Genomic DNA, 16,540 nt, shown 5'->3' on the forward strand with positions numbered 1-16,540 from the left:
AAATTTACAAATTTTCTAAACTTATAGGCTGAAGTCAAAGTGAACAGCTTTTCATATTGTAAATTGAAACACAAATATCCCCTGGATTTTCTTCCACTGCTACTGAGAAACAGCTATGCAAAGGTACTTCACACTATTATTGTCTTCTATAATAGGTCATGGACTGCTCATATCGCATGTGAATGAAGGCCAATCAGTGTTCCATTCAATGAAGTGAACACTGATGGGCATGGTCGTCTGGTCCTCCATTCACATGTAACCTTTCGTACAGAAACCACATCACAGTTGGAACACAACAACTTATCCTCCTTTTCACACAGACAATCTGTCCTATATCTTGCCCCATTGAAAAGGCACTGCACCAGTATCAGATGTGAAATAGTGGTGTCGTTGATCCCTGACCTCTTTGGCCCTTGCAGCTGCATTGTTGTTTCTGGGCAGGGAGGCTTGTTGTAGGGCAGGGTCTTGCCTCCATCTACCTTCAATGATGTCGGTATCTGGTCCTTCCTGGTCCACAATGTCTGCCATGTATACATCGCTGCCCTCACTCCGTAGAAAGTTATGCAGAGCACAACAAGCCAGGACAATGTACTCCACTGTGACAGTGTCTCTGATGTTGATGGTGGTTAGCAAGACACGGAAGCAGTTGGCCATAATCCCAAATGCATTCTCCACAACCCTCCGAGCACGCGACAGCCTGTAGTTGAAGATGCGCTGATCTTCAGTGAGTCCGCAGTTTGCATACGGCTTCAACAGGTAGTCTTTCAATGGAAATGCCTTATCTGCCACAATGCAGTATGGAGCCAGCTGGTCAGAACCTGGAAGAGGTGCAGGAGCAGGGATGTTGGTGGTCCTGTTTACCAGGGCATCAGCCAACGTGCATCCACGAAACACTCCACCATCAGAAACCCTTCTATTGCAACCGACATCCACATACAGAAACCTGTACGAGCTGTCGACCAGTGCCATCAAGACAATGGAAAAGTTGTGCTTGTAGTTATAGTATGTAGAACCAGTCCCTGGTGGGGGGCGAATGTTTATGTGTTTCCCATCCAGAGCAACCAGGCAGTTTGGGAAGTTCCACTGGGACATGAATCCACTGGATACCTGCTGCCACTCATGTGCTGTGTCTGGGCACTGAAAACAAGAAAAATAACAAAAGTGAATACCAAATGCTGCTATGGTTTGAGAAAAATAATTTAGCGTCAGAAAAATAAAAAGACCCATAATGTTTTGGAAAAGTCATGGATTTAAAAATAAAATTAAAAAAAATTTAAACACAACATAATGTTTTAATAAATAAAAAAATTCACATTGTCTTTAACCTTAACATTCTATTCGAGGCGCGATATTACATACAAACTATGAACCACATAAATTGTCATATATATTTTATAGTTAAATGTTGGTTTCAGATCGTATTGTACAGCTCAATGACTGATATATCACACATACCTTCAGATATTTCTCTTTTAAGACCTGGTAGATGGCATCACAGGTTTCAGGAATGAATTTCCGAATTGTGGAGACACCCATTCGAAAGAGATATGAAAGACTCTTGAAGCTTTCGCCTGCAAAAAAAAAACATCAGTTTGTTAATTAAACAGAATAGCTCCTGTACAGGTTCTGAAAGAATAAAACAGGTACTGAAAGAATAAAACAAACAAAGAGCTTACCTGTTGAGAGGAAGCGCAGTGTGACCATCAGACGTTCACCGACAGAAATGCAATCACGGAAATTTGTGTTGCGCCGCTGGATAATTGGCCTGATAAGTTCCTCCAACATGTGGAACTGGTAGGCTAGTGACAAATGGTCCAAAAGGGCTTTAGTTTTTGAGATACCCCTACCGGAGGTAGAACTAAACCCAACAATGTTTTTCCTCATCTCTAAGGTCTCCCATATGTGAAATGGATTCTTGGCTAAAAATATTTTACTGCCAAGATTGTTAAATTAACAGATATTGTAATACACCCCAAAACCAAAAAAGGACTAAAATATAGCCTGTCCGTATGGGAGTTAAGGCATAAAAACTAATGCAGATCAATCACACAAGCTCTGAGAGCTTTGAAACTTGGCATGTTTGTAGTCAGGAAGTTGCATTACCTACTGGAAAAGACTGGATGTGAATATCTTGATGTATGGAATAACTAGAGACCTATAAACACATACCTAAAATAGGCGAACATGCAAAAAATGAATATCTAAGCAGAATGGTTTCCTTTACTTTGTGGTTACTTTGCCAGGGATTATCATAGAAACAGATATGGTGGCTTGTTGGAAAGGTGGGGTTGTGCTGAATCCAGCAATACCAAATGTGTAAATATAGCATGACAAATCAGGGTGTTCTTTCACTCATTGTATGAGGTGTCCAAAATGAAAGAAAATGGAATACTGACATAATTTATTCTCAAGTCCAAAGCTCATTATCAGTGGTGAGAAGAATGTTGAGAAATTCAAATATAAGATACATTTAATAATGAAATATTTCATATGGCACCTTGTACTATACAGTCCATATGGAAACAAAGATTGAAATGGAAAGATAACACCTTACCATAGCCCAAACAGGAGACCAGGAGTCAGGAATGCAGTTTGACCTTAATGAGCGTTTTAATAAAACTATAACTTAACTTCACACAATACAAATTAAATTACTGTCTTAAATCAAACTAATGGCAATCTAACAAAACAAACCCTGGGAGGGGGAATGAGCTCACTCCTCACTGAATCTCCAGCTTTTCTCAGGCTGGTTTTTTTCTAGCAGCAACCATTTGGAACATGAACTGCTTTTGGTAGCCATTCTGGGGGTTAGGCTATCTCCAAAGGCCACTTTGGGGAGGTCAGCCCCCATGATATTACAACTGCAACACACCACTGTCACTCATCTCGGTTCCAGAGAAGAGTTTGACCAGGTGGCTGTGGCGCACACTACTGTTTGGTACAAGGCTCTAACAAGGCTCTAAGCACTTGTAAGTGCCTTGTACCAAACGTAGTGTGGCGTCCACCTGGTCAAACTCTCTCTCGAACCCATTTGGTAGAGGATGGAGGCTCAGAGAAGATGGGTGCATTGAACCTGTGATGTTCCAGAAGGCACCAGCACCTAAAGAAGTTAGAGACATCACCCACCTCTACTGTAAAGACGGAAACTGCAACAATGCCACCAAATGCCAGTGTCTTTCAGTGGGCTTGACCTGCACAGAGTTTTGCTCTTGCCCTTTCACAGACTGTCCAAATATTTCACTGATGACAATGCAGATGAGTGACAGTGGTGTGTTGCAGTTGTAACATCATGGGGGGCTGACCTCCCCAAGCGGGGGCCCCGGCGCCCAGTACCAGAGTTGCCACAGTTACTTTGAAAAAGTAACTTAGTTACTTTACAGATTACTTGATTTTAAAAGTAGTTTAGTTACTTTATAGATTACTTGATTTTAAAAGTAACAAAGTTAGATTACAAGTTACTTTATTAGTTACATGCAGCAGCTGCCGACAACACCCCTACAGCCTCAACATAACAATGACAATCGGTTTACTGTGAGGCAGCTCAGCGTTGCCAGTAGTAGGATCTGGTTTATTATGGCACGAAAGAGAGCGAGTCAACCGTGTTTAAGGGCAGCATTTCTGCTACAACATAGGCCTACTGCCCGACCAACTTCTTTAACTGTCCCCCACTTACTGGTTTTGCACCGAAGTCCATCTTTTGTTGTTTGGGTGGTGGGGGACCTGCTCTCTGCTTCGCTCCACCTGCTGGGACCTGCTCTGTAAGTTTGGCTGCAGTGCTGCGACTCCAAATGTTTCTTCAAATTTGACGTAGTCGCCACCAGCACAGAGTGTACAACGAACCTTAATATTGCCATCTTTAGCTGACACAAACTCTAAATAGTGACTGTATTTCCAGCTAGAAAACGTGCATCTCTCTCGTCCCATTGTTGTTTACGTTTGTGTCGCTGCGTGGTACACGTGAACTGTCAACATGCTGAAAACGTGACTTGTCGCATACGTGACTTCACTCCCCGAGACGCAAGAAGAAAGCAAAAATATATATTTTTACCAAGGAAAATGACAAATAGTAACGCACAGTGACTTGGATAAATAACTTTAATCTGATTACTGGTTTGGAAATAGTAACGCGTTAGATTACTCGTTACTGAAAGAAGTGCTCAGATTAGAGTAACGCGTTACTAGTAACGCGTTACGTGGCATCACTGCCCAGTACTGGCAATGTAGGTGCTGACAAAGCTACATAGAGCAGCCTTGTTTCCACTGATCCTGAGGTATTTTCTGTAGTTTGGAACACTTGTTTGTCCTGTGATGATATGTGTTCGTCTGCTGGTTTGAATGGTGCCTCTTCTTTATCTTTCAAGATCTTTGACTGAGTGTTGGTGGTTATATCTATCAAACACTATAACGACTATGATATGACTTGTACAGCTTGCTGCAGAACTGGGACAGCACCATCTATTCTTGTGACAGCAAACCATGCCATTTATAGTAAAGCACAACAGATCTTGTGGAGCAAACCATCGCCCTTACAAGGAAAGATTACAATGTGACTGGGAGGTATGCATATCACGATGGCTTACCTAGCAAGCATCGGAAAGCTCAATGGCGATGGTGGACTCTTTGACATACTGAGTCAGATGTGTATGCAGAGGGAACATCTCGACAGTTGCTTCAAGGGAAACAGCTAGCAAGAGGAGTAAGAAGCATAAAGCTAGCCTCTGGAGCCGTCAGACAGCTTTACAGCACGCACGAGATGAGAAGGGTATGTCAGAATCAGAATCAGAAAAGCTTTAGGGTGTTCGGCCTGCTGAGAAACGCACAGCCCGGCAGCCCACTTGTGTCTCAGTCCGCAGAATGTCATAGCGATAACACAGCACGTTGCCGTGGTGACACCCCTGAACAGTCCAGAACAGATACAAAAATCAGCAGGCACTGGGGAAGACGGGGGAGGAACAAGAGCGTCTCGCTTGCAGAGCCCCAACAGGGTGACGGTTTGTCTCAAGAAACGGCCTTGGCAAGTCCGTTCAAGATAAGGGGGCCGAAAGATAAAATTTGTTTGGTCTACCCGAATGGCTGCTCTAATTTAACAGACATTCTATTGTTCATCTGTTCAACTGGTCAATTTTTCTTTCCAATTCAGTGACCTTCTGCATGATGGTATCCAAGCCGCGGATCATTACCATGTTGTATTCCATCACGCGATTAATAGTCCCAGTTTGCGCACTGATAATCCCAGTTTGCAAACTGATCGCTTTTCCAACAGCTTCAGTCAGGCCAGGCAGCTTCCTTGGGCTTTGGACAGCTACCAGAGTCTTTTTAATTTCTCGATAAACCAGTGAGAAGCATCCTCCAATCAGCAGCAGTCCAGTTATCATGGTTCCGAATAGGTAGATATCCTCAACGTCCTCCACGAAGAGAGCGGAGAGACACACGACACGCCATTTCTCCCAGCCGTCCATCGTATACCCTGCAGAAAACGTTCCGTCAGGACATGCGGGCTCACCCGTACCAGTGCTCCTCCTCGAGAATACAGTGTCAATTGCGCTGAGAGACCAGTTAATCAGTTCCATAATTTGGGTTTGTAGAGCCTGAGCCTTGCAGGGAGAGTCTCTAAAAAGTTAACAGCAGACAACACGAGACAAGATAGTAAGCAGGGTAGGACTGGGAGGGAGAGGGAGAGAAAGCGACCGCCTTCGCTGAGAGCAGAAAGAGAAGGCTCGACTTGTCTTACTCTGGGGCTTAGGGTGAATAAGCTAAATTCCCAATAAGTCAGCGTGTTCCTTTAAGCTTTTTCACGTTCAAGCCTATGAGAACCGTTGGGAGTCAACCCACAGCCGCTCCGCTACCCTGCTGAAAATGTGAAGCAGAAACGCGTCAGATAACGTCCATAATAATTGGACTTTGGGTTTGATTTTTTGACCGTTTAGAGTGGATATGAGAGAGAAATTTGGTAATCATTGATAATTTTTTATGTACATTAAACCACGTTTTTATTCATTAGTAAGCTACAGGACGTCAGTCTTTCAAACATGAGTCATTGTACCCAGCACTTCTGGAAATGTACTTCCAAATTTGCGCCTCTGCCCCCAGCACATTTCAAACCAAACTGACGCAGCGACTCTATCTGGAAAATAATTCAATTTCGTATTTTTGACCCTCTGAACTTACCGTTGGACACGCCTCGGCATGAGACGGGACGGCTTGACATGGGACGCTCCAGGCTGCAGCTATACCCGCCTCACATTGGCACTACATACTCAGGCGCTGTGTTGCAGCTCTCCCACAAACCCACTTCTCGAGAAGTGGGAGACGCACTGACTTGCAGCCCGCCCCCTCCTCCCAGTCCATTTCGTGCAGGAGTTTCTGCTATTTGTAACATGCCAACATCCAGGCTGTCTGGAAACATATCGACACTATTTGCAAGACTCTGATTTGTCCGCACTTTTTCTACAGCCGCCACAGTAGCATTAGACACCACCTTGTTTTGTACAGACGTATCAGCGTTAATCTCATCATTATCACTCATTATCACTCTCATTTGTGGAAGCTACTGCTTGCTGGCTTTCGTCAACATGTGTCAAAATGTCATCAATCTCAGGGATGACATCCTCTTCCATAATGGAAGCGTTGTCTGAGGCTGCCTCACTGCTATTGGAGATACATTCAGACATTTTGTTGAAACATATTTTACAATTACTCACGTCAGCAATGCAGCTCCTGGCATAGTGTCCATGTTGTCCACACTTAAAACAGGTGAATTTTGGGCAGTCTTTAATCTCATGTCCTGTAACCTGACACATTCTGCACACACGCTGTTGGTGGTCGTGAATGACCCTGTAGAATTGCGGTCCGTCACTTGTCTCAAACTTCGCCGAATACGTAAATATATAATATTCCCAGGCAGTCTCCCATCCAAGTACTGACCCGACCCTATCCTGCTTAGCTTCCGAGATCAGACGAGATCGGGCGTGTTTTTATTTTTTTTATCTTTTATTTATTAAAAATCTATTTACAAAACATATGCATGATAAAATCAGATAACAAATTTACCAACAGCATGACATTCAAGGACAATCATAATCAAGTTCAAACAGTTTCTCAAATTAAATTAACAAATGCAACAACAAAAAAACTAAAACTTAAAGCACACACATTTATCACTGTATTACAAATGAAAAACTCAAAAGACTAAACAAACCAAATTTGACAAACTAAACACAAAAAAACCTTCCCCTTACACTTTTTTATCTACAACTACATTCACCTTCCATTCTCCTGCCATTCAGAAACACCCTTACAGTGTTCTCACTCATCCATCCACTCATCCATTTTTCTATACAACAAAAAAAACATCTCAAAAATCAAAATAAGCCTCTATCCCCTTCATCAATACACCATGTGTCCTAAAACTACGGTGGCCCTGAGAGGCCACAGCACGCAACAATAAGACAAAACGTGCAAATAAACCACAGCACGCACTAATAAGACAACACGTGCAAATAAGACAACACGTGCAAATAAACCACAGCACGCACTAATAAGACAACACGTGCAAATAAGACAACACGTGCAAATAAGACTGTGACGGCCCTATCCACCGCCAGCATGTAATGTGGGGTAATGGGTTTAATTTTTACAAATGACTACAAACATGTTTATTCTTTTCATAAATTGTTTGTTTTATAAAATTGTTGATTTGTACCTGTTTTCTGGTTTCTCCACATGCTGCTGTTGCTGAGCCATCTGCCAAAGGGAGAGCTGGAGTTTGAAATTGTCCTTTATACTCCACCACAGGAAGTGGAATGAAGCAACTCTTGGCAGTGGGCAGGGGGACTCTGAACTACAAAATACTTAACAACCCAGCAGCATGTGGATACTTTGTTTGTGTTAGATTAATATTGGGTTTTGGTAGTGTTTGTTTCTTTAGTAATCTCTTATGGTTGGTTGTGGGGTTTAATTTGGGTCTTGGTAATTGTAGTAAGTTACATGTTTTTCCCTTTGTGTTTTGGGTGGGCTAGTCTTGGGGTATATATACCCCTCTCTCCATTGTCTCTGGAGGTCGGGTTTGTTTATGTTAAAGGTACCTGGCATTATTGTTATGTTGACCTCAGTTTTGTTAAAGACCCACTTCTAAGTATTTTTGTTGAAACTTTAATGGCTATAGCTAGTACATATATGAGTCATTATCAGTTAGAAAATCTACTCAGACCTCACAATGTTCTACATATTTTGTCATTATTCAACCTTTAAGCAAACAGTTCAGTTTAGCATAAACTTTTAACTTTTTAATGAAAGTCATACTTATTAAACGGATTTCCGCTTTTTCAACTATTTTCACTATTTCAACTTCTTCTTACGGATTTAAGCTATTCGACCAGTTTAGCTTTAGCACTTCAGCTATTCAGCATTCCCACGCATTTTCTGCAGGAAATGCATTTTCTAGTTCCCTCTTCCGTACGTTTTTTGGCTCTCTGTAACTTCTGCATACTTTCAGCTATTTAAACCATTCAACTTTTCAAATGTTCAGCTCTTTCAGCTAATGATGGGACTTCTTCAACTTCTTTTCTACTATTTATACTTTTTAAAATTTTAAGCTTTTTAACACTTTTTTTAACATTAAAGTCAATGAGAGCAGCCTTCAACTCCTTAAAATCTTCTTCTGCTTCAACATGTATCTCCTCCTACATTCTTCCACCTACAGACGTGATTCAAAATGTAAAATGTTCACAAAATATTCAGGTATTCGGGGTGTGCTCAGTGTTTTGATATCTTTTACAGTTTTTGTGAAAAATCTGTTTAAGTTTAGTGATTATTTCAGGAAATTTTATCGATTAAACAGGGTGTGTATTGCGTTTGCTAGAGTGGATGACATCACAGCTAGAGGGTGAAGCTTTGAAAAAATTATCTTAGTTCCTTGTCTGTAAACTGCTCTCACGCCCACAATATCTACTTGTCATACACAATTTATACATCAAAACGTAGGTATTTTTGTCTAGTTTCAGAAGATCTGCTCAGTTTTGTGATACGCCTTTTACTTTTGGCTGGTTGACCTTCCAAATCACAAGATGTCCATATCATTCTCCATTGGCTTCAATGATCAAACTCCTAGATATTTCCCAGCGAAACACTGAACGAACCACTTTTTGAAATCGCTGATATGACCACATTTTTACGTTTATCCATATAAATTTTATACCGATACGTTCACAAAGGCCTTGTGATGCTCAGGATCACGTCATTTGACTGATAGCAGTTATGGTGTTGCCACAGTGAGGCTTTGTTTGAGAGCTCGCTCTCAGGGACTCTGAATAGCTGCAGCACAGCACAGCTGACAGATTCAGCAGGTGACAGGCTCGTTAGCTTGATTACAGACATCAAAGCAAGTTTATAAACATTCCCAGGCCATGGTTACCATGACAACACTTTCACAGACACACCCAGATACTACAGGCAGTAATATGAACAGTAGTCTATACAGATACTACAGGCAGTAATATGAACAGTAGTCTATACAGATACTACAGGCAGTAATATGAACAGTAGTCTGTGGTCTTCCACTTCTCTGACTGTCTTCTCTCTCCCCCTCTCTATCTCTGTTTCTCTTTTCTTTCTCTCTCTCTCCCCCTGTTTCTCTCTCTGTCCTCTCTCCATCCCTCCCTCTCTCTCTGTCTCTCTCTCTCTCTTTTTCTCTCTCTCTCCTTCTTTCTCCATCCCGCCTTCTCCCTCCCTCTCTATCTCTCTGTTTCTTTTTTCTTTCTCTCTCTCTGTTTCTCTCTTTCTTTCTCTCTCTCTGTCCTCTCTCCATCCCTCCATCTCTCTCTCTGTCTCTCTCTTTTTTCTCTCTCTCTCTCCTTCTCTCTCATCCCGCTTCTCCCTCCCTCTCTCTCTCTCTTTTCTCTCTTTTTCTCTCTCTCTTCTTTCTCCATCCCGCCTTCTCCCTCCCTCTCTATCTCTCTGTTTCTCTTTTCTTTCTCTCTCTCTCCCCCTGTTTCTCTCTCTTTTCTCTCTCCATCCCTCCTTCTCCCTCTCTCTCTGTCCTCTCTCCATCCCTCCCTGTCTCTCTCTCTTTCTCTCTCTCTCCTTTCTCCATCCCGCCTTCTCCCTCCCTCTCTATCTTTCTGTTTCTCTTTTCTTTCTTCTCTTTATTATTGGGGGAATGCTGTTCTACAGCATTCCACCTATTGTTATTCGGTTTTATTGGGGGAATGCTGTTTTACAGCATTCCACCTATTGTTATCCTGTTCTTTATTTTTGGGGGAATGCTGTTCTACAGCATTCCACCTATTGTTATTCGGTTCTTTATTAGTGGGAATGCTGTTTTACAGCATTCCACCTATTATTCGTTTTTTTATTGGGGGAATGCTGTTTTACCGCATTCCACCTATTGTTATTCGTTTTTTTATTGGGGGAATGCTGTTCTACAGCATTCCACCTATTGTTATTCGTTTTTTTATTGGGGGAATGCTGTTCTACAGCATTCCACCTATTGTTATTCGGTTTTATTGGGGGAATGCTGTTCTACACACAGTGTGCTCAGTGTTTTGATATCTTTTACAGTTTTTGTGAAAAATCTGTTTAAGTTTAGTAATTATTTCAGGAAATTTTATCGATTAAACAGGGTGTGTATTGCGTTTGCTAGAGTGGAGTTCTTCCCTCCCTTCCATGCCTTCCATCCACCATTCCTTTCCTTCCTTCCATGTCCATCCACTCCACTGCTCCTTTCTATCCACTCCATATGTCCTTCCTTCATTCCTTCTTATTTATTTATCCATTCCTCTTTCTGTCCATCTCCTTCCTTCTATTCCGTTATTCCACTATCTCAATCCATTCCACTCTGTGTTCCATCCATGTCCGTTATTATGAAGACCAAGGGATTGTCTTCCTTCCATCCAATTAAGAGATATTTATTTTCCTTTCCTTCACTGTCTTATCCAGTTCTGGGTTTCCTGGGTCCTGGGTGTTTCTGGGTTTCCTGGGTTTCCACACACACTGGGATCCACTGGGTCCCTGGTCCCTGGGCCACACACTGGGTTTCCTCCACACACACACAGACAAGTTTCCTTTTTTCGTTTCTGGGTGTGTTCCTGGGTGTGTCTTTCTCTTTCCTCTTTTTCCTCCTCTTTTTTCTTTCTCTCCTCTTTGTTCCTCTCCTCTTTCTTCTCTTGTCTCTTTCCTTTGGTCTTTCTCTGTCTCTTCTTCTCCATGCTGTGTGTGTGTTGTTCCTGTGTGGTCATTGTCCAGTTCCTGTGTTTGTCATTGTCTCCGTTCTTCCTCCTTGTCTGTCCTTCCTTTCTTCCTGGGTCAGTTATTCCATTTTTCATTTTCTGTGTCGTTTGGCTCTGTGCTTCTTCCTTGTGTGGGGTTCTCCATGTGTCCTTCTTCTATATCTTTCCTGTCAGCTATCCGGGGTCCTTTTCAGTTGTCCTCATGCTGTGTTCATTCTCCGGTCGGGATGTGTCCATTCGTGTCTCCACTGTCCTTCTGTGTGTCTCGTTCAGTGTCACGTCTCACTCTTGGCTCCTCCATTTCTTTCTTGTGTGTGTGTGGGTCTTCCTCCTTGTGTGTGTTATCCACTGTGTGGTGCTCAGGGCTGTGTTGGTCCTCGTGTTCCACTGTGGGCTGTTTGGCTCTTCCTCCATGTTGTCCACTGTATTCGATTCCTGGGGCCTGGGATCCTGGGCTGGGGTTTCCTTGTCTCTCTTTCCTCTCTGTCTCTTCCTGCCTCTGTCTTTCCTCTTTCTCTCACTTTTCCTCCACTTGTCCTCCTTGTCTCTTTCCTTCTCTCCTTGTCTGTTTTCTCCTCTCCTCTCCTTTCCTTCTCTCATTTTCTCTCTTTCTGTCCTCCTCCATTGTCCTCCTTGTCTCTCTCTCTCTTTTTGTCTCTCTCTTTCTCTCCTCTCCCTCCACTCCTCTCTGTCCTCTCCTCGTCCTCTTTTCTCTCTCTCTCCTCTCTCTTTCTCTCTCTCCTTCTGCTCCTTCTCCTTCCTCTCTGTCTCCTCTTTCTCTTTTCTCCTTCTCCTCCTCCCAGTTTCTCTCTTTTCTCTCTCTTTCCTCTTTTCTCCTCACCTCCTTCTCTCATCCTCCCGCCTCCTTCTCCCTCCATCTCTCTCCTAATCTCTTTCTCTTTTTTCTCTCTCTCTCCTCCTTCTCTCTCATCCCAGCCTTCTCCTCCACTCCTCACTGTCTCTCTCTCTTTCTCTCTCTCTCCTTCTTTCCCTCCTCCCTCCTCCTCCTCTTGCTTTCTTTGGCTTGATTGGGACCAGTTTCCACTTTTTTTCAGCTTATTTTGGCTTGCTAAAGATTCAATGATTCTACGTGTTTGTCGTTTTTCCTCTTGAGGTCAGCTTTTAGTAGGTTTCCCTTTTTTCAGCTAATTCTCATGAATGTTGCGTACAGCTCTTGGTTTAACTATTCAGTAGGTTAGCTTGGTTCAGCTAATTCAGCTGGAACACATTTTTTTTCCTCCAGAGTCCATTTTCCTAGTTCTTAGTTTTGTTGGGATGCTTTGTTCTGGCTATTTCCACTATTGTTATTGGGTTCTTTTGTTATTCTTAGTTGGAGATGCTTTGTTCACCCTACTATTCCACTTATTGTTATCCTGTTTTTTTTTCTTTGTTTTTTTCACCTTGTTCCTTCCTCTTCCATTAGTTTTTGGCTCTCTGTAGCTACTTGCATACTTTCCACAGCTGTTTTAAAACCATTCAGCTTTTTCAAGATGTTCCGAGGCTCTTTCCATTCGTGATTGGGACTTCTTCAGCTTTTTTTTTTTTTTTTTTCTACTATTTTATACTTTCAAATTTTAAACTTTTTTTAACACTTTTTTTTTTTTTTTAACGATTACAAAGTCAATGGGGCAGCCTTCATCTCAGCAAAATCTTCTTCTGCTTTCAGCATGTATCTCCCTCCTACATTCTTCCACCTGGGGCGGTGATTCCAAAGATGTAAATGTTCACAAAATATTCAGATTGTCCGAGGAGTTAGTACTCAGTGTTTTGATATCTTTATCTCTTTCTTTCTTCTTCCTGTTTCTGTCTCTTTTCTTGTTTCTTTTCTCTCTCTTCCCCTCTCTGTCTCTCTTCTCTTCTTCCTCTTTCTGTCTCTCTTCTGTCTGTGTTCATCTTTCTGTCTCTCTCTTTCTGTCTCTTTCTTCTCTTTCTGTCTTCCTCTTGCTCTGTCTTTCTTTCTTTCCTTTGTCTTCCTGTGTCCTCTTTCCCTGTGTCTTTCTGTTTTCTTCCCTGCTTCTTTGCTTCCTGTCTCTTCTTCTTCCTACTTTTCTTCTTTCTCTCCCTGTCTCTTTCTGTCCTTCTTCTTTCTGTCTCTCCTTTCTTTCTGTCTTCTTTCTCTTTCTGTTCTTCTTCTTTCCTTTCTCTGCGTCTTCTTTTCCTCTTTCTTCCTCTTTTTCTTTCTGTCCCTCTTTCTTCTTTCCTCTTCCTTCTGTTCTTCTGTCCTTTCCTCTTCTTTCTTCTCTCTCTCTTTCTTCTTTTTCCTCTTTCTTCTTTTTCGTCTCTTTCTGCCCTTTTTCTGGGTCCTTTCTTCTTTCCTCTCTTTTCTTCTTTCTTCTTCCTCTTTTTCTCCTTCTTCCTCTTTTCTTCTCTTCCTCTTGTTGTCTCTTTCTTTCTTCCTTGCTGTCCTCTTTTCTTCTTTTCCTCTTTCTTGTCCTCTTTCTTTTTCCTGTCCTCTTTCTTCTTTCCTCTTTCTCTTCTTGTCTAAGCTCTTTCTTCTTTCTGTTTCTTCTCTTTTCTCTCTTTAACTTCCTTCTTCTTTATTTCTTTCCTTCTTTCTCTCTCTCCTTTTTTACTGTCTTCTTTCTGTCTCTTTCTATCCTCTTTCTTCTTTCTGTCCTCTTTCTATCTTTCTTTCTTTCTTCTTTTCTTCTTTTCTGTCCTCTTTCTTCTTTTCTCTTTCTGTCCTCTTTTCTCTTTCTGTCTTCTTTTTTCTTTCTTCTGTTTCTCTTCTCCTCTTTCTGTCTTCTTTTTCTCTCTTTCCTCTTATTTCTTCTCTCTTCTTCCTCTTTGCTCTTCCTCTTCTTTCCTCTCTCTTTCCCTGTTTCTCTTCTTTCCTCTTTCTGGCTCTTGTTTCTTCTCTGTCCTTTCTGTCCTCTTTCTTCCTTTCCTCTTTCTCTTCTTTCCTCTTTCTTTCTTTTCTCTTTTTTCCTCTTTCTCTTTTCCTCTTTCTGTTCTACTCCTTCCTCTTTCCTCTTTTTTTCTTTCTTTCTCTCTTTCTCTTCTCCTCTTTCTTCTTTCCTCTTCTTTCTGTCCTCTTTCTTCTTTCTCTTCTTTTATCTCTTTCTTTCTCTCTTTCCTCTTTCCTCTTTCTGTCCTCTTTTCTTCTTCCCCTATCTCTTTCCTCTCCTCTCTCTTTCTCTTCTTCTCTTTCTTTTTTTCTTTTTTCCTCTTTCTTCTTTCCTGTTTCCTCTTTCTTCTTTTCTCTTTCCTGTCCCTCTCTTCCTTTCCCTCTTTCCTCTTTCTTCTTCTTCCTCTTTCTTTCCTCTTTCCTCTTTCTGTCCTCTTTCTTTTCTCCTCTTTCTTCCTTTCCTGTTTTCTTCTTCTCTTTTCTCTTTCCTCTTTCTATCTATCCTTCTCTTTCTCTTTCCTCTTTCTATCCCTCTTTCTTCTCTTTCTTCTCTCTTTCTCTCCTTTCCTCTTTCCTCTCTTCTTTCCTCTTTCTTCTTTTCTCTTCTCCTTGTCCCTCTTTCTTCTTTCTTTCTTCTTTACTTTCTCTTTCCTTTCTTTCTTTCCTCTTTTCTTTTCTCTTTTATTCTTCCCCTCTGTCTTCTTTCCTCTTTTTTCCTCTTTCTTCCTCTTTCTTCTTCCCTCTTTCTTCCTTTCTTCCTTTCTTCTTTTCTTCTCTTTTTTTCTTCCTCTTTTCCTTTCCTTCTGTCCTCTTTCCTCTTTCTGTCCTCTTTCTTTCTTTCTTTCCTCTTTCCTCCTTCCTCTTTCTTCTCTTCTTCCTCTCTCTCTCTTTCTCTTTCTTTTTCTTCTCTTTCTTCTTTCTTTTCCTTTCTCTCTTTTTTCTTCTTTTTTCTTTCTTTCTCTTTTCTTCTTTCTTTCCTCTTTCTCCTCTTTCTTCTTCCTCTTTCTTGTCTTTTTCCTCTTTTTTTCTTTTTCTTTATCTTTTCTGTTCTCTCCTTTCTTCTTTCTCTCTCTCTTTCTTTTCTTTTCTGTCCTCTTTCTTCTTTCTGTCCTTGTTTCCTCTTTCTTTTCTCTTTCTTCTTCCCTCTTGTTTTCTATTCTTTCCTCTTCTCTTTCTTCTTTCTCTTTCTGTCCTCTTTCATTTTTCTGTTTTCTTTTCTTCTTTCCTTTCTTTCTTCTCTTCCTCTTTCTTTCTTTCCTTTTTTCTTTCCTTCTTTGTCTCTTTCTTCTTTCCTTTCTTCTTTCTGTCCTCTTTCTTTCTTTGTCCTCTTTCTTTCTTTTGTCCTTTTTGTCCTCTTTTTTCTTTGCTCTTTCTCTCTTTCTCTTTCTTTTTTTCTCGTTCTCTTTCTTCTTTTCTTCTTTGTCCTCTTCTTTCTTTCTTTCTGTCCTCTTTTCTTTCTCTTCTTGTTCTCCTCTTTCTCTTTCTTTGTCTCTTTCTTCTCGTCTTTGTTCTTTTTCCTCTTTCTTTCTTTCTTCTTTCTTCTTTTTCTCTTTCTTCTTTCTTTCCTCTTTCTTTCCTTTCTTTCCTCTCTTCTTTCTTTCTCTCTTTCCTCTTTCTGTGTCTTTGTTGTCTTTCTTTCTCTTTTCTTCTTTCTTTTCCTTTTGTCCTCTGTTCTCTTTCCTCTTTTTCCTCTTTCTTCTTTCTTTCTCTTTCTCTTCTGTCCTCTTTCCTCTTTCTGTCCTTCTGTCCTCTTTCTTTTCCTTCTTTGTCCTCTTTCTCTTTCTGTCCTCTTTCTTCTTTCCTCTTTCTTCTTTCTGTCCTCTTTCTTCTTTGTCCTTTCTTTTTTTTCCTCTTTCTTCTTTTCCTCTTTCTGGTCCTCTTTCTGTCCTTCTTTTTTTTTTTTTGTTTTTTTCTCTTTCTGTCCTCTCTTTTTTCCTCTTCCTTCCTCAGTTCCTCTCTTTCCTCTTTCTTCTTTCTTGTCCTCTTTCTTGTCCTTTCTTCTTTCCTCTTTCATTCCTCTTGTCTCTGTTCTCTTTCCTCTTTCTGTCTCTTTCTTCCCTCTTTGTTCTTCCTCTGTCCTCTTTCTTCTTTCTTCCTCTTTCCTGTCCTCTTTCTGTCTTTCTTTTCTTTCCTCTTTCTTTCCTCTTTTCTGTCCTCTTTCTTCCTTGTCCTCTCTCTGTCCTGTCCTCTTTTTCCTCTTTCTGTCCTCTTTTCCTCTTTCTGTCTTTCTTCTTTCTGTCCTCTTTCCTCTTTCTGTCCTCTTTCTTTCTGTCCTCTTTCCTCTTCCATTCTCTTTCCTCTTTCTGTTTCTCTGTCCTCTTCCTGTCTTCTTTCATTTCTGTTCCTCTTTCTCTGATTGTCTGGCCTCTTTCTCTGTCCTGTCTCTTTCCTCTCTCGGTCCAGGTCCATCTTTCTGTCTGGCTTCTTTCACCTTTTTTTCTTCCTTGATCCGGTTGCTTTTCCTTTC

General features: G+C 41.3%; 1 protein-coding gene across 1 annotated transcript; it reads right to left on the bottom strand.

Annotated features, from left to right (window-relative positions):
* Positions 1-330: 330 nt before the first annotated feature.
* On the bottom strand, positions 331-1,785 carry LOC120548872 (protein ALP1-like). Its single transcript, XM_039785388.1, has 3 exons — positions 1,677-1,785; positions 1,456-1,571; positions 331-1,137 (listed from the first exon to the last, which is right to left on the bottom strand). Exons 1-3 carry the CDS (start codon positions 1,783-1,785, stop codon positions 331-333), a joined length of 1,032 nt encoding a protein of 343 aa, XP_039641322.1.
* Between the last annotated feature and the right edge of the window lie 14,755 nt (positions 1,786-16,540).

The sequence above is a fragment of the Perca fluviatilis genome, chromosome 20 (genome assembly GCF_010015445.1).
Source record: "Perca fluviatilis chromosome 20, GENO_Pfluv_1.0, whole genome shotgun sequence".
Taxonomy (NCBI): Eukaryota; Metazoa; Chordata; class Actinopteri; order Perciformes; family Percidae; genus Perca; species Perca fluviatilis.